At 30.5% G+C, this 18,051-nt stretch overlaps 1 protein-coding gene across 1 annotated transcript in view; it reads right to left on the reverse strand.

Annotated features, from left to right (window-relative positions):
- LOC111614461 (NIPA-like protein) overlaps positions 1-18,051 on the reverse strand; it is a 34,399-nt gene that overhangs the window by 11,888 nt on the left and 4,460 nt on the right. The window contains exons 3-5 of the mRNA XM_023355841.1: positions 15,407-15,548; positions 7,018-7,101; positions 6,730-6,854 (exon numbers count right to left, since the gene is read on the reverse strand). Of these exons, the coding sequence (XP_023211609.1) occupies positions 6,730-6,854; positions 7,018-7,101; positions 15,407-15,548 (351 nt within the window). The remainder of the gene's footprint in view (positions 1-6,729; positions 6,855-7,017; positions 7,102-15,406; positions 15,549-18,051) is intronic.

Here is an 18,051-nt window from a genome sequence, read left to right on the forward strand (position 1 = left end):
AAAATAACATAAATCTTCAAATATAACTAACTCTGGTCCGAGTTCCTAGTAAATTTCTTAACCATGAACTTCCACGCTGACGGCAGACTTTCGGCATCTCTCGCATTTAAACAGCCTTCTCCCAGCCTACTTCTATATATTTCAATCTTCTCCGCCATCATTGCTAAAGTTGGGGAAGACAGAGGTTTGATAATGGTTGCCTCGTCCCACTTCACCACAGAGCCTTGGGCAATAGACCCTTTTTTATGGTATATCTATGCTCCTTGAGCCTTATGCCCAAGTTCCTGGTGGTGACGTCGATAAAAAGGTCTATTGCAACGATTTTGTCCCAAATGGCAGAGGCCCAAGGCTCTGTGGTGAAGTGGGACGAGGCAACCATTATCAAACTTCTGTCTTCCCCAACTTTAGCAATGATGGCGAAGAAGATTGAAATATATAGAAGTAGGCTAAGAGAAGGCTGTTTAAATGCGAGAGATGCCGAAAGCCTGCCGTCAGCGTGGAAGTTCATGGTTAAGAAATTTACTAGGAACTCGGACCAGAGTTAGTTATATTTGAAGATTTATGTTATTTTTTTTATCTTAATTTTATTTATTTTTATATGTTCTTCTATTGTTATTCTCTTGTAAAAACTTTTTGATTAAAATTTTTTTTATATTCTATTCATGGAACATATTCGTTCCAATTTAGTTTTCGACCTGAAGATGGCCTGTTAATTAGCTGAAAATGTTTGTTTTTTCAATTATATGTATTTCTCGGCAACAAAACACCTTTTTTGTTGCCGAGAAATACATATATATATCAATTTTGCATAAAATCGATATATATGTATTTGTAAACTTTTGCCGGATGATAATTTATTTTTTAATCAAAAAAGACACAGTCTGCTCAAAATTTCTTTTTGAAACCACCATTTCTTCTGATTATGTGTTCCAGAACACCATCGACGACTGGACCTTTCTTTGTAGGCTACTAGGTCATCTGGCTAAAATATTCTTTTAAAAACACACAAAAAAAAACTTTACAAGCAAAACTTTTTTTGAAATAATTCGTCACCAGAGGGATAAGACCAAATCTACATTTAACAGCGCATTTATCAAGTGGATATAAAGGACTGAAATTCCCTAACTGGAAAGGATGCAAGTTTAAGACGTCTGTAAGACCGCCAGTTCCAATTCTTTACTTTTTAATGTTTTAATTGGATTTTTTTGTGTGTTTTTAAAGGAATATTTTAGCCAGATGACCTAGTAGCCTACAAAGAAAGGTCCGGTCGTCGATGGTGTTCTGGAACACATAATCAGAAGAAATGGTGGTTTCAAAAAGAAATTTTGAGCAGACTGTGTCTTTTTTGATTAAAAAATATATGTATTTCTCGCATATATCAATTTTGCATAAAACCATAAAATAAAACCATATTCTATTTTAGTAAAATAAATATTTAGCTTTCTTAATCCTTAAAAACATATCTTAAAATGAAATTTAGTAAATATTTTAAAAGTGATTTAGGTGCTACATTATTTGAAAATTTGATTGTATATAAGGGCTGGTCCAAAAAAATATACACATTCTATCATTTTTTTTTCTTTTGAAGAACTATTTATTATTAATGGTTTTGTTTTCTGGAACTATTATTTGCTTTCTTTTTTATGTTGTTCAAAGCATGCCTTTTATTAAAGGCATGCATTGTTTTATGTATTATTGATCCACACAATAATAGAAAACTATTATATCAAGATAACTGTATTCCCCTAATTAAAAATGTATAATAATAATTGGGTTTTCTTAATTTTAAATAGAAAAAAATATATTATTAATTAATGAAGTACGAGATTCACAATGATGTAATGTACTTAATTAATTTTAAATAGAACAAATACATATTAACTTATCCCAAAACATATGTATTTATTTCAAGTTCAAACTTTGTTCTGATAAATTCATTCTGCCTAATAATAATTACTTAATATTTCAATAACTTTGCATTATTCAAGGAACCTGAAAACAATCTTTTAAAAGGATTGAAAACATTATTCAATAGTTCTGAAAAAACATGTGCTGGAAAATTAGAGATGGAGTTTTATTTTTATAGAAGAACTATAATAAAAATGACAAAAAAAAAAGGAAAAAAGCATGACAAGAAATGATAGATTCAGTTAACGAGCAATTATTTATTGTGACATCACCACAATGCCAAGCTGCAATTTTTTATTATAATGCACTTAAGCTTAGTAGTGTCTTGTCTCTGTACATCATACTTTTACTGTTAACAATGAAGTCATGCCAGTCATGTATATAACATATTCAAGAGAAAATTTTTTTATTGAAATAATGTGACTTCCAGCCCAGACCAGAATTTCATATACAGTTAATCAGAGCCTTCTATCTCTAAGTTTTCCATATCTGGTCTTGACTTTCATCTAGCTAAACCATTCTGAAGATTAAGGAAAGACAGACAAAAAACAGTGGGAATTTATAGATCTACAATTGTTTCAAATTGCAGCCCAACAAGCTATTAAAATTGTAAATACTATAAAATAATATACTAACTGACCTGAGATCTGGGAGTTAACTGAAAAAAAAATTATAACAACTAATTGTTAATTAATTCGGTAGTTAAGGCCACTTTTAACAAAATTTTTTTTTTCAATTTTTGGAATGTTTTTTAGTCCCCAAATTTTTTCAAAATTTTTTGTCCATGCGAAAAAATTTTATTGTGATTTTAATGAGCCTTTGATAAGGCTCAATTAAGGCTTAATTGTTTTTTAATGGGAGTTTTTTATCAAATTTATTTCATGGTTCCTAAGTTGTAGTGCACGGATTTTCCTTTTGTAAAGTTATTTAAAGCTGGTTTCTGATGTCAAAAACGACCTCCGATAGTTTTTTAATTTTTTTAATTAATCGATTTTTTTATATATTAATTTAATTAATTAGGGGGGTCAGAAATCGCAATTAAAATCTTAATTTTTTAAAAATATACGTGTCGCTCATATTCACCCTACTTTAAACCCTTGTCCTCCCGAGACGTATGAGAGAATGTCCCAGGAAATCCGAGTCCAGCTGTGTTCAAGGTCATCTAGCTGTGTAAACAATGACTCATCCGTGTTAAATTTCACAGACAGGCGAGACATAGGAAAATAAAATTTGAAGCTTTTTCTTCAAAATTAAGGCATTTCTTTCGTTTTTTTTCAGTTTTAAGTATTTTTTATGTATTTTTTTATGCTTAATTACATCATAATTAATTACAGGTTGTCATTAAGGGGTTAATTGTTGATACGTGGGAACATTGTTATGTAAACAAATCTCATGGTGCGAATCTGACAGCAAGTCAAGTTCCCACCACCCTAGCTGGCCCAGTGACGACACAGTCAAAGTGTCAACATTAGCAACCATCAGGTCACCTGATCAAATTCCCACACCAGATGGAGATATAACAGCCGCACACCCAATCTACGAGGCGGATATCCCCAGAAAAAGGAACCATAGTCTACGGCTCATCTTGCCATACTCCAGGCAGACATAATATGACAAAGCAGACATAGTTCAAAGAGCTAATAAAAAAAGCCCTCTCCATTCACCTCCAGTCTCATCTCTGTTGGACTCTTATCTCCTAGAAGACTCCCTACTGACCTCAACCAAATTCACGTTTGTCTTGCTGACCTCATATGAACCGGATCCAAAACTACAGAGTTCTTTTCCTGAGGTACTGTACTTAGAACAGTAATTAGAATTGTACACTCTCTCTCTCTTGATCAATTGAGATATTAGTTTTAGTCAGTATATAGCAGATTATTGTATCATATGCTTTCCTTTCTGTTTTATTAAATTTATTGTTTAGTTAAACTGGTGTTGATATCCATTATTGATCCAGCCACCCTATCAACTTACCCATGGTTTTCCCCACTCAACATATAGCCCTCCTATTTAATGATAATTTCGCATAATTGCGAGTTAGGATGTGAACTACAACTATCCTAACTGGTGTCGGGAAAAACCATCCTCCAGATCTTGGGAAAAGGGTTTAGAGTATTACTCTGTAACCCCCAGTTTCTCACACTAATATTACTTTCATGTGTTAAAATAACTTTATAAATAGGATTAGTCATAGAATTAATTTCTTAAATTTTTGAAGCTTAGGCCTCAATTCATGTTAACATCAATTGAGGCCTGAGCTTCAAAAATTATTTTTATCTCTAAAGTATTATTAAAATTGTCTCCTGTTGCAATAAATGTTTTTAGTTAATATTCTCCACAGCCTTTTGATTGGATTCAGATTAGGGAAAACAGCTGGCCAATCCAAAATATTCACATTATGCTCATTAAACCATTTTTTCATACTGTTTGACTTACTGTATGAAGAGGAACATTATCTTGTTGAAATATCCAGAGTGAATTAATAATATCCTTTATAAACAGCAAAGATTTTCATATAGAATTTGTTGATAGGTTTGAGCATTACTTAAGCAGCATTTACTGGAATGGTACAATGCTTATAGTCTTTATCAAAGGACAAATGGATGCTCAAGTCTATCAACAAGTTCTATCTGAAAATCTTTTGCCATTTATAAAGGAAATTACTAATGCACCTTTAGATATTTCAAAAAGATAATACTCCTGTTTATATAGTAAGACAAACAGTATGAAAAAAATGATTCGGGATGTTCTGAACTAGTCAGCTGCTAACCCTGATCTGAACCAATTGAAAATCTATGGAAAATATTAACTAAAAATTGCAATAAATGTAGTAACATTTATTGCAATGGAAAACAGTTTTTTGAAATACTTCAGAAATAAAAGAAGCAATTGTTCAAGCTTGAGCATCAATTGATGTTAAATATCAAATTATTTAAGAAATTTGATTAATTTCATGACTAATCCTATTTATAAAGTTATTTTAAAACATGAGAATTATATTAGTTATTAAAATTATACATACTATAAAATAATATACTAACTCATTAGCTGAGTCTATCATTTTTGGACACATTCTTTTTTCTTTTATTACTGTCATTTCCTTTAATTAATACCATATTTTCACAGAATGACCAGCATTCTGCATATAAATGGGGGAGACCACCACACCAGTTAAACTGACTAAAATATAAAATTAACCAGATCTAACAAAACTTGTTGTTAATTAAATGTTAAAGTAAACATTCTTCTGAGTACAATAAAATAATAACATTGTAATTTGACTGACTTAAAATCAGGAAGAACATAAACAAAATTACAAGACAATAAAACAATTAACAAAGAGATGGTGGTGGTGGTGGTGGTGGTGGTAGTCAGTGCAGTCTATACTGACCATCTATCTTGATATTAAAAATAACAACTTCCTCTCAAATTTCACACAAAGATGATGTTAATTGGTGTAAGTTAAGATACTTTACAGCAAGTTTCTTAAATTTAATATGTTTATTTTTGTGGTTTTGAATCAAATTACAATAAAATAAACATAAGAAAAGCACTTTCAGAATTTCACATATATTTTACATAATTAGAAAAAAGACAAAATGAAGAAATTAAACATATAATTGTAATTTTTGATGTAATGCTGACAATTTCAGTTTTAGAATAAAAACTTGTTTGCTTTTACCTGATGTAACTCATTTGTTTTTTTAATGTTCTCTTTAGAGAGGGATGTATAACCTCACTTAAAATCTCTGGCATGTCAGTTTGTACTATACAGAAATATCTGATTTCACATGGTCTCTCCAACATGCCAGACAATCCACAAAAATATGGTATATTTTTCTATTATAATTAAGAAAAACCAATTATTGTACATTATTAAATATATTTATTAATTACAGAAATATAAATTTTATCTTGATATAATAAATTGTTCTTTAAAAAACTGAAAAAATAACACTGAATCTATTTTTTTTGGACACACCCTCTACACTATATAAACTTTTTTCTATATACAATACTTTCCATAAATTAAAAAAATACATAAATATTCTTAATGAATTTATGGCATTTCTTATAAAAATGTAAAAATTTTACTGATGCTAACTCATGGTTTGAAAAAAATTTTCCCAGAGGAACTAGATTAAAATGCTTGAATATTTTAATATTAATGGAATTTTTTTACATATACAGTAGAACCTCGATTATCTGCCCCCCGATCAACCGACCCCTTGGTTAACCGACCGTCCTAGTCGGCAAATTTCAAATGTCCGCTAGTGATGTGGCGCTACAATATTTGGCTATGTCTTGGCTACTTTAATATTATTTTTACGTGTTTTAGCTGGCAACACTCATTCGACCATGAAAGGGAGCCAGTATTTAAACGAGGCTTAATTTTCTAATTTTTAACGATACAATAGCGACGATTATTATTTTAAAAAATTTTTGTTAGGCTTAACATCGATGAAAATTCAACGCGAAATAGGTTAATAGCGATATACTAATATACTAATTACATGGGATATAATAATATACTACACTAATAATGGATTTTTTCATACTTTTCGGTTATCCGACTTTTCAATTATCCAACCAACCCCAGTCCCCAATTAGGGCGGATAATCGAGGTTCTACTGTAATATGTTTTTATAAGAAGTTTAGCATATTCTAAATAATTTATAAATTATAAAAAAAATTATATCTTGTAAATAATTATTTTCTTTCAAATTTTCTTTGAATAAAAACTATAGTATTTTGATGTAGAACATTTAGAAATTATTAAAGTAAATTCTATTATTATTGTTTTTAAAAATTTTAACATACCATTTCTAAAGTCTCATTTTTTATTAAAGGTAACTCTTCTTTTACTTTTAGAAGTGTTTCTAAGCAAATCATAAATTCATGTAATGCTTGCTTCTTATCAATTGGTACAATATGAACAAAGTTATCTGAAATAAAAAGATTGTGGTGTTATAATTTTAAAATATATCAAGTTATTAAATTTCTCAAGTGATGAAATTCCAACACAACTAATATTTATTTATAAAATTCATGATTTTTAAAATTCTAAATAGCTATTGTCTCATAAAAATTATAGATAAAACTTCTTACCTGGACAAGGTGCTACTGGCCAGGGACAATGTTTCTTATGAGATGTTTGCAATGATTTTATTACTTCATTTACACAATCATCATCTGCAATTAAATTATACAGAATATTCAATAAATCAAGATAAGTATCATTTATTATACTGTAATAATGTTTTGATATTCAATAAACATTAATTTACCATATTATTTTACATTATTATAAATTCTTACTTAATTACATAGAAATTTTGTAGTCTAAAATTAAAAAAGAGAAACAAACCTTGCATTATATATTTTAAAAGTATAGTTTTCTAAGAATATACAGAATAAGAAATATATTTAATTACATACACACCACATGAAACCACATTCAATGAATCTAAAAAAACTTTATTTTCCAAAACATTTTCAGAAGGCATTCTTCCTATCTCCAACAGAATCAAAGAATATAATTTAAAGAAAAGTTCACAACTATAAATTTTCAAAGTTCAGTTCTTTAAAACACAAATCTCCAATTTGGTTTATTTGATTTTTGGTGACAAAAAAAATCCACCAATGAGTTAAATATTTTTGCTGGGAAAGTTATGCATTAAGGAACACTAAGACACATTAGCACAAAGTTAAAATTGTGTGGGGCACCATTTGTTGCTCCACAGATTTTATTAAAAAATAATTTTTACAAACAAACATCACGAAACCTAATAAATTTGTAAAGCCAAACCACCACAGGATTACATCAGGTTACTTTTCCAGGACTATTTTGTCAGTAGAGGGGACCGTCTCTTGTTAAATTTAATAATTATAATGAATAAAACAATAATACTCCCAAACCTAAAATCCAGTTAAAAGAATGAAAAATTTAATGAACAACAAATCAATAAATTTCAAACCTTTACAAAGGCATTCTCAGGTTCTACTGGTAAAACACAAATCAAACAAAAACAGAAATTTACATAATGTTCATTCTATTTGAATGTTGCATGCACAGGAATGCAGTAATAAGTTATAAAATAAAAACAATTACAAAAGAATACAACACATACAAAATGGTTAAGTGCTTATAAACAACAAAAGACCGGAATAAAATATACTCCAAAACAACTGGAGTGCTGATATACAGGGTGTTTATAAATGAATGGTGCAGTTTTAATTAATTAAATATTAATAATAAATCTATTTATTACCTTATATGGACAAACCTTACAGCATAAGCAGCGGCAACTGTCCAAGATTTTTATGCATTAATCACAATTCTTTCAATATGTGCACCCATGGTCACACGACACACATCTACACGGTAATCAAATTCTTCCCATACGTGGTGTAGCATGTCTTCTATGATGGCTTTATCCAATCACACAGTGCATGCTTTATCCAATCACACAGTTCCTTGATGGACACGGGTATTGACAGTACATAAACTCAATCTTTAACAAATCCCCACAAAAAGAAATCGCAGGATGTTAAATCTGGCAAACAGGGTGGCCAGGGGAGCAGGTTGTTATCTGCTGTTGCACCACGTCCAATCCAGTGTTGGTGAAGAACACAATTAAGAAGCTTGCATACATTCCTGTGAACTTGGACAGTTGCCACTGCTTATGCTGTAAGGTTTGCCCATATAAGGTAATAAATAGATTTATTATTAATTTTTAAAGCCACACCATTCATTTATAAACACACTGTATAATGATAAGACAGAAACATAATACAATAATACCTCAGTTTTCATTGACTTCAGTTATCAGTGGTTTCGGTTTTCGTCAATTTTTTCGTGAAAAATTTGTCTCGGTTTTCATTGATTGCCTCGGATTTCATCGGTGTGCTCAAGTGATCTCACTGCTAATTTTGTGAAAATAAAGGGCAACTCACGTGTTTTCCAGCTCAGTGTGGCATTATTTCTTGTTGTGTGAGCATTACCCTGTGACGGCCCACCATTGGCCAATGATTCCATTCCCTGAACACTGGGAGTTCGATTGTGGGTTCATGCTTCGCCAGGACGGGATGGCCACATGAAGTCTTCCAGGTTTTCTCCACATCTGTAACGCCTGAATAGGGGCCAGTTATCCTTAAACAGACCTCTCGGAAGGCATTATTCTCCGCGATACAACCATCATAAACATATACAACTACATAACTATGTCACAGGGCGATATAAGCTAGAAGCTCATGTCCAACTAGCTTCTACAATACAAGACATTACCCGCATGTCTAGCCAAATAATTCCATTGATTTTATCTTAATGCTAGTTATCTTATCTTTTATCTTTATGCTAATTAGTCTTTTATATTAATTTCTTATTGTTTTTAGTATTTAATGCTATATTAATTCTCTAGAAAATGTGTTTTCGGTATGTATTCTGGAGTGTCTAGAATGAATTAATTGGATTTACATTAATTCATATGGAAATAATTGCCTCGGTTTTCATTGGTTTTGGATTTCACCAATTGTGGTTTTCATTGGTTTCGGATTTCGCCAATTGTTTTCGGACAGATTATTGATGAAAACTGAGGTATCACTGTATATATAATAAGATGCAGCAACTGTTTACAAAACATTACATGGTTGCTAAATACAGTGGAACCTCACTTAATGAGCATAATTTGTTCCAGAATAGTACTCGTAATGTGAAAAATTTTTCCCATAGAAATTAATGTAAAATACGATAATGTGTTCCATGCCAAAAAATACTCAAATATTTTATGTATAATGTTTATTAAAAGAAAATTGTACAATGTGCATTAAGGAGCGTGAATCATCATCATCTATCTTTTCTTCCAGCATGGAATGAACCAACCTGGAATTAGAATTCAATTCTTGAGCTATGTAAAGGTTATAATTAAATAATAAAAATTAATTAATTTGATAATGTGTTCCATGCCAAAAAATACTCAAATATTTTATGTATAATGTTTATTAAAAGAAAATTGTACAATGTGCATTAAGGAGCATGAATCATCATCATCTATCTTTTCTTCCAGCATGGAATGAACCAACCTGGAATGAGAATTCAATTCTTGAGCTATGTAAAGGTTATAATTAAATAATAAAAATTAATTAATTTGACTAAAGGTAGGCAGTTATGCTTTCACCTCATATTAAATTTAATAATTATAAATAGTTAATTTTTAATTCAGATATTTCTAAAATTTAATTTGGAATTGGTCATTAAATTTAATATGAGAAACTGCCTACCTCTTGTCAAATTAATTTCTAATATTTAATTATAGCCTTTACATAGCCCAAGAATTTGGCATATCATTTGATGTGTTTATTAACACTACACTATCCGGAATCTGTAACCGGTGCACGATGCATATATACTGTATATCACTGTTGACAAATGTTTTCGAGCAATCTCTTTGCTCTTCTTCAGGTCGACTGGAATTCTCTGGACAGAGTGTATTCTATTTGTTGGGATTGGATGTCAATTCTGATGGAGTGGGTCCTTTCTGACATGCATGGTTGTGTGGTGGGGGAGGAAGTGGCGGGTTGGCATCTAACAGTGATTGCCAGGCCAGAGACAGAGTCAGCTCTTCTTTCCGGTTAACGCACGTGGTTAGCCAGCCAGCATTGTAGATAGCTGTGGCCTCTAGCCACCTGAGATGCTCTTGGTGGGGTGTGTTGATAACAGTAGCTTTTTCAAATCATGCTTTGACTTCGGGATCCAATGCATACGAAGCCAGGGCCAGCTAAGTGACTCATACAACATGGAATTCATATAAAACGGAATAATCAACAGTGTTATGGGGGGGTCGACTGTATTTCAGAAGTTAATCTAGTATCAAAAAGTTCCGATTCAGCACGACACATGTCCCGACAACACAATCCTGAGAAAAACACCACACAAAACAAGCAAAACTTTCTTTTTCTTGGGTTTATCTGGAGATGTCAGCTGCTTGGGCTATATTCTCAGATGAGCTGAAGCAAAACACACCACTCATGATGGGGATAAAAAAGCCATGTTCAAATACTGGTGCATCCTTAAGTATCCTCTCAACGTGTGTTGTGCTGAATTGGAATGTTTTTGATACTAGATTAACTTCCGAAATATAATTTTTTTGTTTTTATATTTTTCAATATATTTATTTTGTTTTTGCAAAATAAAGAAATAATTTTCAACGATACAATATGGTTGTGCCAGTGCTGCCAGCTAAAACACGCACACCAACAAAAATAATATTGGAGTATCCCAAGATATAGCTAAATATTGCAGCACCACAGCACCAGCAGAAATTTGAATTTGCCAACTGGATCGTTTTCAGTTAACCGATATTTCAGTTGATTGGTATTTGGATAATCAATGCTCTACTCTACATTATTTCTAATTCCTTCCATCCTCAACTCCTATATCATCCTTTTATCATTTTTAACCTTACATCTAATTCTAATCCTTAACTCTGTCATCATTTTTCTTTCTTTCTTGTTATTAATCCTTTAATTACTTCTTTAGTCTTTTGTACTAGTACTTCAGCTAATATTCCTGACAAAGGAGAACAGTCCGTAAACCAACTTTCTGGTTATCCTTAAACCCTAAATACAATTGCCTAATCACACCTTCTATAATTTTTCTCATAATAATTTCTTCCTTGATCTTTATCCCATATTCATCCTTAAGCACTTTTATTGTTGTTTGCACTATTTTATCTTGAACCACAGAAAGACAAGCTTCTGTAATCCAACACTGTTAATATTTTCACTTCCACCTTTAAGGTCCATTTACACACAACAGTGGCTTGCTGGCACAGTGCAGTGAATTTTTGCCTGTGAGAAATCGTTGACCTAGTTTTAAACCACCCTGTCCAGACTTGTCTGTCACAGTACTGTGCAGTGGCAGTGGCATGACCGTACCGTGAAAGTACATTTGATGGAAACGATATTTTCACTGATGGTAAATTTTGTTTTCCAATGGATGACGAACATTTAATTGAAATGGTGCATCAACACCCTGTTCTATTTGATTTATTTCATTCGAAATACATGAACATTGGTTACAAAATGAATATTTTCTCTGTTTTGTTTAATAAAATATGAAATGCATGTTGGGATATTCGAAAAAATTTTTTAAAAATATAGATTTGTCATCTCAATTTTTTATAAAGAGTATGAAACTCCCATTCTGTTGATATTTTTTGTCCATACTTGATGTATCCACTTGCAGCACTTTCTTGATTGCATTTCTTTTTCTTCTTCATCCAAACATATAGCTATCATAGCCAATTCATCTTCAGAAAAATCCATGACCACTGACAGCACGGTCATGTCACTGTTGTGTGTAAATACTTGTCACCGTGCCATGCTGGACATCACTGTCACCAAACGGTCACTGTGCCGGCACTTCACTGTTGTGTGTAAATGGACCCTTAAACTCCTCAATCTTTTACTATTTGCTCAAAACGTCTACTGGAGATTTTATATTTAATAATATTCTTTATTAATTGCTGTAAAAATTTTCATTTAGGTAGTACCTTATTAGTAATACAGTAATCACCACTGAACTTAGACCAGTCCACAGAATCACCACTGAACTTAGACCAGTCCACAGTTAACATGCCATCCAATAGATAGGTTTAAAAAAAAGTAGCTTTGATTCATTGCATGAATGTTTTACATAATTTAAAACAAATATAAAGTAATTAATCTTTATTTTTGCTACATATCAAATTGATATCTTGCAAGTTTAACAAAATTGAGCCAGTCAAACTTGAGTCATAGACCACTGTGTCACCTCTGTCAATGAACATAGACCAGCTGAAAATTTGCATTTAAATAATGTTACAATTGCAGTATTTCTGAAACAACTAATTATTTTAGCCTCACTATAGATTCTTTTGGCCTCATTTTAGCCTGCAGTGATCCTGTGAATGATATAAGGTGCATTTTTAAAACTTTTGCATTTTGTCTACAATGCCCAATAGAAAAGCTGTTTCAGAAGATTTTAAAAATGCTATCATCGCTAAACAGTCATGTCATGTCTGAGAGAGCTATTAGTACAGAATTAATGCTAAGCAAGACAACAGTGCACCAGATTATTGTTCCTTACACTAACCACAGCCATGTTATACCTAACAAAGTGCTGGATATCAGCAAAAAACTTCAAAAGTTGATGATACGAGTTTGAAAAGAAACATAAAAAACAACCACTATGCCACAGCATTGAGTGTAACTACAATATGGAATGATATAACTGGAAAGAATGTATCTGTTTTCGACAACACACAGGACACAGGAGACTTCAAAAAATGCATTTCTGGTTTTATGCAGCACATAAAAAACCTTTGCTAACAGCACATCAAAAGAAAAAAACAGGTACAGTTGACCAAAGAACATCTTTCCTGATCTCAATAAAAGTGGCATAAAATTCTGTGATCTGATGAATCAAAATTTGAATTATCAGCAACAGACAAAAGCAAAAGTGTCATTTGATCTGCCAATGAAGCTAATGATCCATCATTGTTAAACTGCTCAGTGAAGTTTCCTGCCAGTGTCATGGTTTGGGATGTATGAGTGCCAGTGGTATGGGTCAGTTGACATTTCTTGGTGGAACACTTGCTTTAGAGCAATACATTATCATTATACAACAGTGTTTACTTCTGTCCATAGCAAAATATATCCAAATAGAACTTGCATTTTCCAGCAAGATGTCATACAAGCAGAAAAACAAAGCAGTGGCTTGCAGAAAACATGGAAATTCTTCCTTGGCTATCCAACAGCCCAGATCTTTCACCAAGAATGTATGGAACATTATGAAGAGACGTATGCAAAAAACATGTCCTCAGACAGTTGAAGAACTAAAAGCTTCCATCCTAACTGTCTGGAATTCCATAATGGAAGATGAATGTGGACATGCAGTCAACAACATGCTGAAATGTATGGAAGGTGTTTTGGCCGCAAAAGATGATGCAACAAAGTATTAAACATGCAGTGGTCTATGTTCATTGATGGGGATGATGCAGCAGTCTATGTTTTTTTATGCTTGTGACTCAAGTTTGACTTGCTCAATTTTGTTAAACTTGCAAGATATTCAAGTTGATATTTAGCAAAAATAAAGATTAATTACTGTATTTTTGTTTTAACTTATGTAAAACATTCATGCAAGAATCAAAGCTACTTTTTTTAAACCTATCTATTGGATGGCATGTTAACTGCAGCCTGGTCTAAGTTCAGTGGTGACTACTGTATATTTAATCACCAACTAATATTTGATAACGATAAATATTTATTCTTAATTATTGATAAGTTAAATTAATGATTTTAAAATGTAAGCATTGTAAGAACAGCTAAAAAAATACCACATTCATTTGAATAATTTTGTTATTTTAAATACACAATTTTTTTTCTATTTACCATCTCATTGATATAAATCATAACTTAGACAAATTACTAAATTCTCTTGGTACTGATGAGCATTCAAAAGCAGAGAAAAAAAGAATTAACCAGATTGAAATGCTAACAATAATAAAATAAATATATTAAATTTTACTCACTTTCCATTCAACTTATTATAATTAAAACTGTTGAGTTATAGATATGCATAAAAATACAAACCTGTTGTTATTTTTTCAATTAATAAAATAATGAAAGAAGTATGTGACATTACAAAAACAGTCACGATTACAGAGTGGTCCATTTTAATCAATCCAGTGGATTAACTTGAAAAATATGTATCCTACAAAAAGAAAATCATTGAACCAAAAATGTTAAAACTCAAGAGGGCCACAAGATGGGGCTATCAGTTTCATCATAGATGATCTAGTCAATGAAAAGGGATCAACTTTATTTTCTTAAATGGGAACCCTCTTATTACATATCCTGTTTCTACATCAAAAATAAACTTTTATTCAAAAAATTTTTTCAAAAAATGCATTTATCAGAAGTTATATGCAACTACCACATGGTATACATGTAAATCTGTGGATATTTGTGAAGTTTAAGAATTTAAGAAAATGAAGTTTACCCCTTTTCACTAATTGTAGCACCATCTATGATGAAACTGATAGCACTACCTTGTGACCCTCTCGATGTCTTAACATTTTTGGTTCAATGATTTTCTTTCTGTAGAATGCATATTTAAGTTATTCCACTGGATTGATTAAAACAGACCACTTTGTATGTTTTATTTGTGCACAATTATTTGATTGCAATGATGACATTAATGAATAAAATTATTTTCAACTGCTTCTACATTAAATATTTAAAAATTTTGCAAGTTTATATATGCTTAGACAAAGTAAATTGATATGCATTCAAGATTTCCAGAAACAAAAATCACATAAATGAAATATAAACAAACATTAGAAATTAACTTTTTAGCTTTCCTTCTGCATTTGTGGATTAAAAACAAGCTGATAAAGATAAATTCTATTTGGTTATATAAAATTAATCAGTATAAATATTAATTAAAATTACTTACACACATTACTCTTCCAAAGAACTGGTAACTTTCCACAGATAATTTCATTACATGTTACACACTGAATAAGATCTTTTCCAATACATTTCCATCCATACTGAGCACAAGCAGGAGGAGAGAGACTAAAAGGTTTCAATCTCCACTTAAAACAGTTAAGGTAATTTATTAAAATTAATAAATATAATTAATAAATTTTATATAATGATGATATTTTCTAAATGTGTCTTAAAAATGTTATAGCTTTTACAAATTAAGACATTTATAAATTTATAAATTTGGAGTTTGTGATTATTTTTAATGCAACACGTTCAAAACATGGATAAATAAAATAATTTTTATTTTTTTATATAACTGAATAATTTATTATTATAAAAAAATATTTAGGATTATGACAAATTTAAAGAATCTGATCTATGAGCTAATAAAACACTGGAATGATACAAAGACAAGAAGAATATCAGTAATCTTACAACATTCAGAAAAACAAAGCAACTATGCAAGATCAAAATCTTGACTATCTTTCTGAACTTTACTTTTGGCAATGGTTGAATGTACTCTCTGTTCAGATCCATGCAATGTGATACCTTTTACCAAGGCACATCAGAACTTAACACAAGGTATGAGGATTGGCCACAGATCTGATGCCTTCTCATCATAATGCATTGGAAACTGAATAAAACACTAATCACACCAGAAAAGGTTTTTTCTAGAACTCCATCTAAAGAAGGTCCTAGGGTGGACCAAAAACATTTGTGGTATGTTACAAAATAACTGCAAAGCAATATTAAGGTTACTGAGGGGTATTTATAATCAACGCTTTGTTTATTGGATGAATTTTACCGGCTATCCAAGCCAAAAGTCAAATTTTAAAATAGAACATAGTATTTTAAATTTCAATTCAGATGAAGTTAAAAAAATAAAAATTTTGTCTCAAACATTTTTTCTGAAATGCCTTGAAGCCAAACATTTATTTGTATACCCTTTCATGTATGTTTATATTTTTATATATTAAAAACAAAGTGTGAGATCAAGGACCTGTTTTAAGGAAATTTTTAACATATTTCTATACAGATTGAGTATGGTTCAATATCTCCCATATTATGACAAACTGAAATTGATGAATTTAATATTAAAAATGTTTCTTCAGAATCTGAAATAGATAGAATAGACTGTTTCGCTTCACCATCGACATAACAATTTTCCCCTTGCATTAATCATTAAAAAATAGAATATGAAGATTTATCTGAATATCAGAAATCACTTTTATCTTCTTTAAATCTAAATTTTAATAATATTAAAAAATTAGTTCCAACTTTAAAAGATAAATTATGTTATATTATACACTATAGAAACTTAAAATATTATCTAAAGGAAGGTATAATTTAAAAAAAAAAATCTATAGAATAATTTCTTTTAAACAAGCACCTTACTTAAAACCATATATATTTTTAATAATGAAAAATAAAAACATAGCAAAAGTCAATTCAGCAAAAAGTTTTTTAAATTACTGAACAATAGATTTTATGGAAAATGTATGCAAAATGTGCATAAAAAAATTAATTTAAAAGTGGAATTGAATAAAGATCAATGTAAAAAATATCTAAACGATCCTGCACTAGAAGGTTTCCAAATAATCAACAAAGAGTGTAGTGTTTTTAGATTAAAGAGAACAAATTTATTATTCAATAAACCATTATACATAGGTTTTTGAGAGTTGAATAAGTTACATATGTATCAAATATATTATGGAATATTTAAAAATTATTATAAAGATAACATTAAACTTTTGTATACAGATACTGATTCTTTAATTGTAGAAATTTACACAGACGATATTTTCAATGATTTTAAAAACAATCGCTTGTGACTCAAGTTTGACTTGCTCAATTTTGTTAAACTTGCAAGATATTCAAGTTGATATTTAGCAAAAATAAAGATTAATTACTGTATTTTTGTTTTAACTTATGTAAAACATTCATGCAAGAATCAAAGCTACTTTTTTTAAACCTATCTATTGGATGGCATGTTAACTGCAGCCTGGTCTAAGTTCAGTGGTGACTACTGTATATTTAATCACCAACTAATATTTGATAACGATAAATATTTATTCTTAATTATTGATAAGTTAAATTAATGATTTTAAAATGTAAGCATTGTAAGAACAGCTAAAAAAATACCACATTCATTTGAATAATTTTGTTATTTTAAATACACAATTTTTTTTCTATTTACCATCTCATTGATATAAATCATAACTTACAAGGAGAGCCTACGGCTTTGGGGTAACGGATTTTGATGATCTATGGTGTAGAGGTAGTACACGATGTTAGTGTACTATCTGTAAAATACTAAAGTGCAATACTCAAATATAATCAAGAAAATCGAACTTAAAGTTTTGTTAGCACTTTATATATAAATTATACGTACTTCTATTTGAGCGTCCTGTGGCAGAGTGGTAACGAGTCTGATTTATAAGCTTGAGTTCTCGGGTTCGATTCTCGCGTATAATTTTTTTTTAAATTCATAAATACTTATAATGTATTTATTTATTTACTCATTCATTTATTTCTTATTATTTATTTATTTTAATTTAATTTCTATTATTCCAAGTCTAATATTTTTATACTTTTGTTGACAATAACGGC

Source organism: Centruroides sculpturatus, unplaced genomic scaffold (assembly GCF_000671375.1).
Source record: "Centruroides sculpturatus isolate CEXI.00-Female unplaced genomic scaffold, Cexi_2.0 scaffold2035, whole genome shotgun sequence".
NCBI lineage: Eukaryota > Metazoa > Arthropoda > Arachnida > Scorpiones > Buthidae > Centruroides > Centruroides sculpturatus.